The sequence below is a fragment of the Barbus barbus genome (genome assembly GCF_936440315.1).
Source record: "Barbus barbus genome assembly, chromosome: 23".
Taxonomy (NCBI): domain Eukaryota; kingdom Metazoa; phylum Chordata; class Actinopteri; order Cypriniformes; family Cyprinidae; genus Barbus; species Barbus barbus.
Genome location: NC_136751.1, coordinates 26395939 through 26408085, shown reverse-complemented (window position 1 = coordinate 26408085; position 12147 = coordinate 26395939). Strand labels below are relative to the sequence as shown.

Below are 12147 nucleotides of genomic sequence, written 5' to 3'. Positions count from 1 at the left end.
TAAAAATTGTGTCCAGTGGATATTCTCCAATATGGCGCCACGCTGAAGCAGAGGAGACGAATTGTTGAGTAAAATCTTTGTTTTGTTTTCTTTGCGCAGAAAAAGTGTTCTCGTCGCTTCATTAAATTCAGATTGAATCACTGATGGCAGATGGACTATTCTGACGATGCTTTTCATATTTTTATGGAACTTGAGAGTGCAATTTACTATTCAGTCAATGGGACAGTCACAAGCCTCACGGTTTTCATCCAAAATATCTTAAATTGTGTTCCGAAGACGAACAAAGCTTTTACGGGTTTGGAACGACATGGGGGTAAGTGATTAATGACAAAATTTTCATTTTGGGGTGGAGTATCCCTTTAAATTATATTCCAGTTTTAAATGTGCTTCTGATTACAGATAGCCTGGGATTACGCAAGATTTGTATTTGAAAGAAAATAAAACCTTTCGATTACGAGTCCGACTCTCTAACCATTAGGCCACGACTTCCCCCAAGGGGAAGGGGGAAAGGGACGTTCTCTGCATTTAACCCATCCAGGTACACCTGGAGCAGCGGGCAGCCATCAATGCGGCGCCCGGGGAGAAGTTAAGGGGTTTGGTGCCTTGCTCAAGGGTCTCACCTCAGTCGTGGTTGCCGGACCTGAGACTCGAACCCACGACCTTCGGGTTACAAGTCCAACTCTCTATCCATTAGGCCACGACTGCCCCCCTTGGCAGACTTGTTACTTAAACGTGGCAGACTTGTTACTTAATTGTTCAGATGGCAATATACAGTGAAAATTCTTATTTGGGTCATATATTCCAAGATGTAGGCTAGAATCTGTGATTGCGAAGTATAGTAAATATCCACACCGGTGCAGTGACTGACAACTACACATTCACCTCAAAACATTAGATTCATCCGCGCTGAAGCCGTGCCGGAGCACAGCCCATGCAAGCAAGGTAATTCAGCACACAGCTGCAATTCCAGTTTTTCAAACAGAGATGGCGACAAAGAGGCAAAACTTACGGACCGCAGCTTTAATCAAACGTTATAACTGGATCTTCCAGTAAAATGACAGACTCTCTGGTGACTTGCGCCGGATGTTGGAAACTAAAAACACTGGAGATCATTGACTTCCACATTATAGAATAAAAAAACACTTAGCCATTTCTCAAAATATCTTCTTTTAGGTTTCACTGAAAAAAGTCATACAGGTTTGAAACGACAAAAGGGCGAGTGGTGATGACAGAATTTTCATTTTTTAACTATCCATTTAAGTATTCTTAAACTTATACAAAATGTATAGCATCTCATCTGATGCATCAGTTTGAACTCTCCTTCATATGTTTAAATGAAACAACTCATGGATGTTTCTGCTAAGTGCATGAATATTTAATTGAGTCAACGATGATTGGCTATCTGTTGCTAAACAACTTGCTGTAATATTCAAGCCCTGCATTAATTCACACTGCATGCCTTCAGCACCAGTAGAGTGTGTAAAAAACATTAATCTAAAGTTAATCATAGTGTGAAAAGCAATTTACAGTGATTTCATGATATAGATCAGTTTGTGTGTTCCCTGGGAATCAAACCCATGACCTTGGCAGTGCTGGTGCCACACTCTGCCAGTCAAGCTAAAAGATAATCATTTTATTACAGCAAAATCTATATCTCTAAACACAGCACCTCATTTATAACAACTCCCATACCATATAAAAATAGGTTTAGCATAATAAAGTCCTTGTGAACAGCTGCTTGTGTGCTGATTGCAGAATAAGTGTCTATGTGATCACATGAGACCAGAGCAACGACTGGTGTCTGTATCATCAACTATTAGAAGAAATCTCATCTCTCTCTCTCTCTCTCTCTCTCTCTCTCTCGTACCCCGAGGGTCTTCATCACTGATGCATTAGGAGTGACAAGAATCTAATTAAGCAGTGGAGAATCAATTAGATCAATTACAGATGATTTGGTGTCGTTAGCGCCTCGGGTTAACGAAACGCTCTGTCCTGCAGAACAGCAGTCACGCCTGTGATAACATCAGTATACGGTCGGGCATCTGGAACTGGCATTTGCTGTGGTTTTGTTCATGAAAAAAATCCCAGACAAGCCACATTAAACTGGGACAGTGGAATGTTTGAGTTGCATTTCCCATTAGCTATTTAATAAATTCAAAAGCGAACACTTAGAAAAAGTAACAAACACCAAAAGCTTAATATGATATCTCGTCGCTTACAATATCATAGTAAAACCGTGGCAATGCCATGGTAAAAATAACTTGTATATAAATAAATAATTTTTCACCAGTTATTTTTACTATGGTATAGATAAGTGTGTGTACATTGTCTGGGTTGATTTATGCCTTGTGTAATATTTCTGTTATATAAATGCATTAACCATTTCAAATATTTGTTATAAGCTTACAAAAGCCCTCACAGTCAAGTTCAGCTAATCTAGCGCCTAATGACAATTTGATGAGATAATGAAGTGTGAAAATGAATATATATAAAGGCCATTAGACTTTAGGTTTCCTGTGGCGCTGACTTTTTGTCAATGTAGTGCACACAACTCCCTAAAATGATCCCCTGAGACGAGGGGAACGTGCATGAGCGTGTTAACTCCACTCTGTCCCATGTCAATGAACCTACATCTCTGTACGGCGTCTGACACTGACATATATAATGAACATTTGCGAGAGGAGTGAAGAGGGAGTTGAGAGCACATATTTTAACTTCAGCCAGTTAATGTGTGCTTTCTGTCTGTGTGCTAGCTTTTCACTTTTCACAGCTAGGTCAACATGTGCCAACTCATGCTGATGTTCAGTTTAGTGCACTTAACAGTGTAGCTGGACAAGGATCAGCACACTTACATATTAACATTTACACAATCTAATTAGTGATTACGGTATTTCACTTACAACATCAATCGTTTATTATGGATTGGACATTGGAATGTATTAGTAAAAGTAGTTCATGAACACGCTACAATTTACAGTTTAAATTGAGTAGCGGACTTGTCATATTAGCAGAACATTGTTTTGCACACTTATATGCTAATATTTACAATTTACATTGATTAGCAGACTTGTAATATTAGCTAAACATTATTTTGGCCAGAGAGTATTTTGCTATAGGGAGATGAGAGGGTCTGTATTACTTACTATTGGAGAGAGAGTAACAGCTGACTTGGATCACGTGTGCCTTAATAACCAATCACATTACAGCCTTGACATCACTGAATTTCAGTCAGAGTTGCACGACACTCAATCGCTATTTACAGATACCATAGAAATGAATGAGAAGTGCCGTAACCTGAATCACACTTGTCGTAAAACTCATTAACTTCTCTTATAAAACAGCCTTTTTTTTGGCGGTAAGCTCTATTTATTGTATGGTATTGTTTAGTGTAAAATATGTTGAAGATTAGTAGATAGGCTGTCGATTCATTAAATGATAAGCCGTTTCCTCTAAAAAGCTGTTTATTCAGTGTAGTGAAGTCTTTTCCGCTAATGGTTGCAGGCTTGATTTCTAGTGGCTTTGCTTTGACACACTTACATGCTAATATTTACAGTTTTAACCGATTAGCAAATATGTCATATAAGCTAAATATTGTGTAGCACACTTACATGCCAATATTTACAATCTTGTCATATTAGCTGAATGTACTTTGCCATGCTTATGCTAATATTTACTATATACTTATAAACTGATTAGCAAACTTGTCCTATAAGCTAATATAGCACACTTACATGCTAATATTTACAGTTTAAATTGATTAGCGAACTTGTCATATTAGCTGTACATTGTTTGGCACACTTAAATGCTAGGCTAACATTTACAGTTAAAATTGATTAGCCGACTTGTATAGCTGAAGTTGCTTTGCACATTCACACGCTAACATAAATCAATTAGCAGACTTAGACAAACTTAGTTGGGCACTCTCCCATGCTAATATTTACAGTTTAAATCGATTAGCCTATCAGACTTAGCGGAACATAGTTTGGCGTACTCACATGCTTTAACATTTTAATTTGATTCATTCATTCATTTATTAATAATGATTAATTTGATACTATGACAATTTGGAGTTCAGAGATGGATCGCCATCATGGCAACTTCCAACAGTTACTCTAAACAGAGCCCCTTCTGAGGATTTCAGTAAGGTGATGGTCATTCATTCACATCTCATATTGAGAAACAGATGATTTTAAGAGTCTGGGTGAGGCTTCATTTGTCTTGTATGCTTCGAGTCAATTTCAGTAGGTAATTGATTTGACTGGGTGCAGTTCTTTAGGCTGCTGTTCTAGATCTGTTTGCTGTTGTTGAGCATCCTGGCAAGAGAAGATGAATGGAGTGAAAAGTATCAGTTTGACAGAGAGACTCCAGTAATTAATCCTCTCTCGTTCTCTCTCTCTCTTACTCCTTTCCCAACCTCATCTCATCTTATCCTCCGTCTCACATCAATCAGTCTTTAATTTCGAAAAAACTTTACAGTGTTAAATATATTACACATGCAGAATCAACAGAATTAAAATAGCAGTAACAAAAACTTGCTTATGTGTTGCATTCACACTAGCTAGAATGGATATGTGAGAGTATGTAAAGAATTTGCCTCAATAGACCTTAATGGGTTTGGACCTTAGCCAAACTGAATTTACCGTGGATTAAAGTGAGGGATACACTTACAGTCTTTAGAATGGCACACATTGTATAAGTCTTAGATCACTTAATTTTCACAACTTACAGCTTTCAAAACTTTTTATGGAGTTTTTTTTTTTTTCAGAAAGACGGTGAACAACTGTTAGTTTTGTTAAACAACAGTACAATCCATTAAACTGTACTTCTATCTCGCATAACCTTGTTTTCATCCCCCAAATTAAATATCCACTAGCCTGAATAAAGTATATAGCTGCATATAGAATTAAAAAAATATTATATTTTTTAAAACATGATGAACTCTGTCCTGCAACTTTGTATAGTGAAAAGACATTTTAACAATGTCACCATTTGGCTTCTTGGGTGTAAATCAAATAATTTTGACAGTTTTGCATCAATATAAGCATACAATATACAAACTTTTTACTGCTTTTGTAGTACAAAACTATACAAACTTTAAATGAGAAGCTGTGCAATGCTGAAACTGTAGTAGATATCTAAATGTATTCATTCAGAATAAAATAAATGCATTTAATAATATAAAATTATGTACAAAATATAGAAAATACATTTATTTTGTCATTATTTTTATATTAAAGTATACATTTTGTTGCTCATATTCGCTGGTGGGACAGAATTAACTACATTCATACAATCTAATTTGACTGTCCCTTGAAACACAGTAGATATTATTCATAAGTAGATTTGCATATCCAATTACACTGTAACATTGAGCATAATGTAAAACATGACCTCACTTTTAATAGCAGGCGCTGATTGTTTTTTTATTACACTCAGCTGTAAAATTTAACACAGTTCTCTGTTCTCAAGGGAATCAAGTTATTATGCATTTTTTTTAATCTAAAACAAACAGAAACAAAAAGAAATATGTTGCATGCAATAAAATGTGAAATGAGAACTGAACGTGTAAACAAATATGAGTGGCAAAAATCAAAAGCATGATGTAATGTGTGTTCACAACCTCTATCCTCTAGATGGCAGTAGAAACTCAATACCACAAACGACAGACTCCACCGAGTCAGACTAACTTTCTCAGGTTTGCTTTGAACTATTGATTACCAAAATGCCCTCAATATATATTTTTTTCTGCATACACACATATATACATTACCTATATGAGGTAAAGTTGTCGTAGGAGCCCACAGTGTAATGTCTGAACAGCCTCTTGGTTCGGTCCTCTCTAGTCTCTGAAAGAAAAACATGACACATTAAACATTAATCATCATAAACACCCTATTTGTCATTTTCAGTAACGTTTATCATATTTGCACTGCATTTCAGAGCCGATTGCATTTTCTGAAAAAAATGTGGGTGTTTGTGTGAGAAAATGCAGACGATCTTAATTAAATGCACATGCAATGTCAACTATATGTGTGTGTGTGTGTGTGTGTGTGTGTGAAAGAATGTGGTCTCGTTAATCCAGTCAGAGGGTCTGGCTAATAGGCCTGGTGTCTCAAGCCAGACTAGATTTATGTGATTGGACTTTGGGCTGGAAATCAATGCACTGCTCCCCTACAGAAGGCCAATCTGCTGACACACATATACACATATTCACATTCACACATAAACATTCACAACCAAACCCTGAGAATCTCACAAATAATGAATCTTACAAACATTTTCTGGCAAGAACAGACAGTCGAGCACGTGTATTTCTTTCCTAGATACATTAGAAATTGTGTTACAGTGGTTATTGAATTACACTTTGCTCTCTGTGTTATTGAATTCAACATGTCTTCCTCTCTCTCGCTTCCCTTTCTTAATAAACTCAGTGACCCACTTGCTCTGGTCTGATTACTAATGCATATTTCCTCTGTCTTTTCTTCCGTCCCCTGTCTCCACTCCTTCCTGTGTCACACTCTGGTATTCCCTCTGTGCATGTCTGCTCTTCTTCAGTCCTCTCTTGCTTTGACAGTCTGTGAAGTGTCTTGCTGATTGTGTGTTTAAAGGAGTTATATTATGATACATCAAAGTTTCCTTGATGCTTCGAAATAAACAAGTTCAGCACACTATGAAAACATACTGTAATAATACTGTCTTTCAGCCCCAAAAAAGAAATGACAGATGAATACTTATTTGTACTAATACTTATAGATACTATTCAAACTAATAAGAGTAAACTGCGGTATGCTACCCTGCATTATTACCCTACATTGCATATGACTTGCTCTACTTCTAAAAAAAAAAACAAAAAAGACAAAGGATCAAAGAGATGATAAAAAAATTTAAACTAAATTATGACGGCAATTTCTGAATAAATTGCAATTTAAATTTAAAATAAAATTATGAATATGATTAACTTTTTAACAAAATATTTCAAATGAAATAAACAGTAGTATATGTAATATACAGAAATTATTGCATATAAATAAATGAATAGAAAGAAATATAATTAAATAGATTCTAAATAAATTATATAACAGATTAATTAATAGATAAATCAGTTCATAACTCGACGATAGAAAAAAGTTGATAGCAAATAGGAAAACCTGCTTTAAAAAAATTAGAACATTTAACAAAACAGTTTTTAACTCACAATTCCATAATTAAGTCTAAAAATCTGCCTGTTGTACTCACACTTTAGTCACTTTACAGAGACTAATGTGATTAATAATTACATTATATGGATAATTGATTACATTTCAAAGATAGAGAGAGAGAGAGAGAGGGGAAAAGCGAGAGTTACATCTACTGACTGTGTCCTACTCTGTCACCACAGAATTGAGAAGTTAAAGCATGCATTAGCATTTTAATGACTTGAAGGCAAGGAAGGACGCGCAGATCAAATTCACAAGAGAAGGAAAGAGAGAACGAGAGAGAAAGAGGGTGATATATTACACGCACATATATAAGCACTGGCATTAGTATTGAATATAGCAGTGGTTCACAACCTTTTTTTACTCCAAGGCCCCCCTCCTCTCCAAATCGATACTGCAAGCCCCCCAACATTTTCTATTCACAAAATCCTTTGTATTCTGTTATTACTTTTCAATTCCATGTTATTATTTTTTAAACAAAATACATTCAAGACAGATTCAAACCTTCAGTGTTCTTTAAAAAAAACATACATTGCAAAAATGTCACTGTAGACATTAAAAACTTAACTTAAAATTACTTAAGGCTCAAATATACAGTAACAGTAACAATAAAACACGTCAACCTGCAATACCAATCAACACCACAGGGATATGCCATAGGACTGCATATAGCTACTATACCAATCCATTCAGAATCACTAAACACACCAAAATACAAATGAAAATAGACTGAATGTGGGGTAACTCAGCGATCTGAAGGTGGCTCAACTGATCGTGTTTGAAGCATCTGATGCTTATATGTAAATAAACACCACTGGTCCTCACAAACTTCTCCAAAACACGCTTCTTTGGTGAGCATCTGTTATAAAACACATTTTAACTAAATAATTATACTGAACTATGTTCAAGCAGAAATATGATGTTATAGTCCACCGAAAGTACACACGGTCTGTTTGCGCATCAATAATAATGGATACACACCTAATATTCAACTCCTGTGTGTCACTGTAATCATCTTTACTTTGATTACAATTGTTGTCCATCAAAACTTTACTAGCGCGACACTGGTTTGCTTTATCCAGCCTCATGCAGCGGTCGGGTGTTTTGAGACGCTGTTCAGTCTGTATTTCACATATCATGATGAAAAACAGCTTGGGCTGACCCGAAACAATCACAGAATACGTATGAGACAAGTGGTGCTGTTATTTATTTATTATTTAACTCATTAATCATAAAATTACTGAATTATATTAATATATTTTAAGTTAAGTATCTAAGTTATCACAATTATAAATAATACAATTTATACATGATGATAAAACACAAAAAACTCTGATCTTACTTGCCCATAATGCATCATCTTTATTCATAACTCAAAAATAAATAAAATAAAATCAACATATGGACATGTGCATGTGTGTGTAGTTGATTACACGGGTCCTCACCATCTGTGCCCAGAGGAAGAATAATGCAATCATTTATCATTCTTACAGGAAGAGGAGTGAGAGAAAAAGAGAGAGAGAGAGAGAGAGAGATCTCTGAGGGCTACACGCAGCAATCATCTGTCAAATGACAAACTACATCAACACACACTGTATATGAATCAATATATTATCTGTTCAGGAAAGGGATATGTTGATGCAGTTGTTTGCGTCATGTGAACGACCATACAGACAGGATCCGGAAATGAGATTAAAAGTTCGTAAAGCACAGCTGAGTCACATCCATTCCAGATGGCTAAACGAACAACTAGACCATTTATTCCAATATAGTGGCCAAATGAACACAATCCCACACACACAAGCAGAGGCACTGCCTCACTAAACTCGTAGTGAGATAAAAAGGCTGTCAGAAAAATTACGAGTAACCTGAAAAACACTCTTGCGTAAGAACAGAGAGAAAAAAAAGCTGCAGGAAATGACAAAAATCCATGCAGGAGAATCAAGCCATCTTGGGAGAAATAATCAATGACTTCAATGGCAAATCACGTATTTCAGAAGCAAAAATGACTCTCTGTAAAGTCTTGATCAGTTGAGTGACAGTCTATAAAGGCCTTCAGAGTCTCAAAGCTTCATTGTGGCAACTTGATGACGTGATCAATGATTGAAGCTTGTCAAAACCCATAACCAATCACACCCCCTCCGGCTCAACAGTTTAAAGTGCTAAATGCTTTTATAAAATATGCTCCTACTTTAAATGAACAGCACCATGCATGGCCGTGCCTCGGTGCCAGGGAGGGATTATGGGAAGCGTCCGTATGCCACAGATGGGATGTGGATGGCCAGAACTCAAACAGATTTTGAAATGAAAGCATACTTAAAGCCTAAAGAAATCTAATATGCAGATTTTTTTTAAAAATCTAAACAAATGGCAGAATAGATCTCCAGGATATGAGGCACTGTGAGAATTTCTCTGATTTACATCAGCTATGTGAAAGAGGCACCAAGCCATCTTGAAGAGTTTATCCGCTGCGGGTATAAATATAATTTTTCATCCCCATCGAAACAGGAAGTGACACTAAAATAAAAAAAGTAGTTTTTGACCTTATTGCTTTATAGCTGTCTTTTTAGATGAATGACACTTGAATTATACAAAGATAAATTTATATATCACTAAATAAATAAATAAATATGCATAAATGATGAATACATTTATAAATTATAATAGACTGAAAATGATAATCTAATTAATAATTATAAATTATACATTTTTAGAAATATACAAAATTAGAAATACAAATAATAAAATAAAAACAATATAACAGAAACTATGTATAAATAACATTTGAATTATATACAGATAAATATATATATTTAAATAAATACATATACCTAAATGATTTAAAATGATAATAGAATTAATAAATTATGAATACAAATAAAAACAAAATAAAAAATATATAACAAAAACTATGTATAAATAAAATTAGACTGTATAAATAAAATTAATACATCTGTTATAAATTAATAAATAATTTGATAAAATATATGACAGAAAAAAGCCTCTAAGCTCCATTTGAAATATTCTTCTAAAATGAAAATTTTTTATCAGGCTCCTATGTGTAGGTTGAGTAATTTCACTTTAATGGCAACGAATAGGTTCTTTTTTTTGTCATTAAAGTGAAATAACTGAACATAAATATATGAGCCTGAGAAAAATTCTAATTTTAGAAGAAAATTTCAGATGGCACTTTTGAAGGCTTTTGAACACTTCATATATATACATGAATAAATGACAAAATATCTGAAACAATAAATTATAAAATAAATATATTAAATAACTATAAATAAATTGTAATATTTCTAAAATATATTAAGAATAAAAACTTGGAGTTTTTATTAAAGTTTTTATTTTATTGTTTTAATAAATAAATTAATAAATTACAAAAGATTTAAAATAATACATTTTAAACAAACAAATAAATAAGATGTCTGTTGACAAATGTAATGTTCTAATAAAATTAAATGATAGAAAAATGTTCAAAACAAACAGAAATAGTTTAATATCCATTGACAGAGCATTGATTTGGAACTGGCAAAGTGGGGAGACAAATACTTGTTAAGTGTATGTCTGTTAACTGACCAAGCGATCAAATTATCTGCTTATGCTGCTAATCTTGAAATGACCAAATATCATCAGATTCATTAATTGTTGTTGGCATACTGCAGGTGTAGTCGTGTCTCTGCTGTGGATACCTAGAGCTGAAAGGTCAGTGCTCTAAGAGCTTGTGCCTTTGGCCAGACCACAGCGTCCCAGTTCACCACACTGTTAGATACATTCAGCCCTCGATCTCTCTCTCTGACCCTCTGAACAGACATGTGCGATTCATTCGGAGCGGGGTCTGTCCTGTTCTCATCTCCACAGCTCACTGATACGGTCTGAGTTTGCTTTCAGAGCTTCCTTTTTTTGCCAACAGGGTCCTCTATCCAAACACACATCAGAGAGACTCACGAGCTTTAGAAAGCCATTCAAAACAGCAGAGCGGAAGACCCAAACAAACCAATTCATTCCAAATATTAAATTAGAAGACTTTAAATTCTCAGTGGTGCTGAATAAAACTATACATATCTCTACTAACACACTCTTTCTCTCTTTCACAGCAACTCTAACACACACACACATATGGTGCAGTAAATAGGTCAGATCAATGGGGCGGCGGTTCTCTTTCCACGCTTGATCAGAGTGTTCAGAAGTAGAATATCTGCTGATGTGATTTCGGCATTACCTTACGCTTACACTCTCTCTCTTCATCCTCAACACTGTTTTTAATCTCTCCTGCTTTCTCCCAGACATCTCTCTGTCTCTCCATGGCCTCTGGCTGCCCTGCACGGAGCCGACCCACTTTTTTGCACCGAGATGAGAGAAAGGGGTCGCTGCATTTAACTGTCTCTCTTACGGCAAGCAGCCCATTTTTCCCAAGTCATAGGAGAGGATTATGAATGGTGAGACCTGAGAGTGATGAATCTGGGAGACTCAGAGGAAGTAATCTTTTCTTTCACTAAAAACATACGGCAGTGTACATGAGCAGTAAGCAGCACTTCAGCACAAGCTTTCCTATGTAAAGAGTCTTACAGTAAATTGGTACGGACAGTGCTGAAGTTTAGTGTCTTTCTCAATCACAAAATGCTGATCATTTTTTAATCAACTTGATGTTACAAGGATTGTGTAAACAGAGAAAAATATCAATCAATCAATCGAGCAGAAATAAACAATATTTGACTACATTTCTATACAACCACAATAATATATAACAAGTAGGAAATGTAAAAAAAGTTATTCTAATTGTATGCTAATGTAAAAATAGGCCTTAAAAAGTAGTTTATGTTTTGTGTGTGTGTATAGAAGTGTAACCCTGCCAAAAACCAGGACTGTTATCTCATCAAATGCATTGTCATGGTAACTCTGAAAGCATGGCGACACAATAACACACAATCACCAACAGCGACACTGT

General features: G+C 35.2%; 1 protein-coding gene across 4 annotated transcripts in view; it reads right to left on the bottom strand.

The window, feature by feature from the left end:
• Positions 1-12147, bottom strand: part of LOC306842961 (SH3 and multiple ankyrin repeat domains protein 3-like) — a 258820-nt gene that overhangs the window by 19263 nt on the left and 227410 nt on the right. For all 4 annotated transcript variants that reach the window (XR_013781799.1, XR_013781800.1, XM_079374195.1 and 1 more), the window contains one exon: positions 5771-5846. Coding sequence is in view for 2 of the 4 variants with exons in the window: in XM_079374195.1 (XP_079230321.1) it covers positions 5771-5846 (76 nt within the window). In the remaining 2 variants the exon portion in view is untranslated. The remainder of the gene's footprint in view (positions 1-5770; positions 5847-12147) is intronic.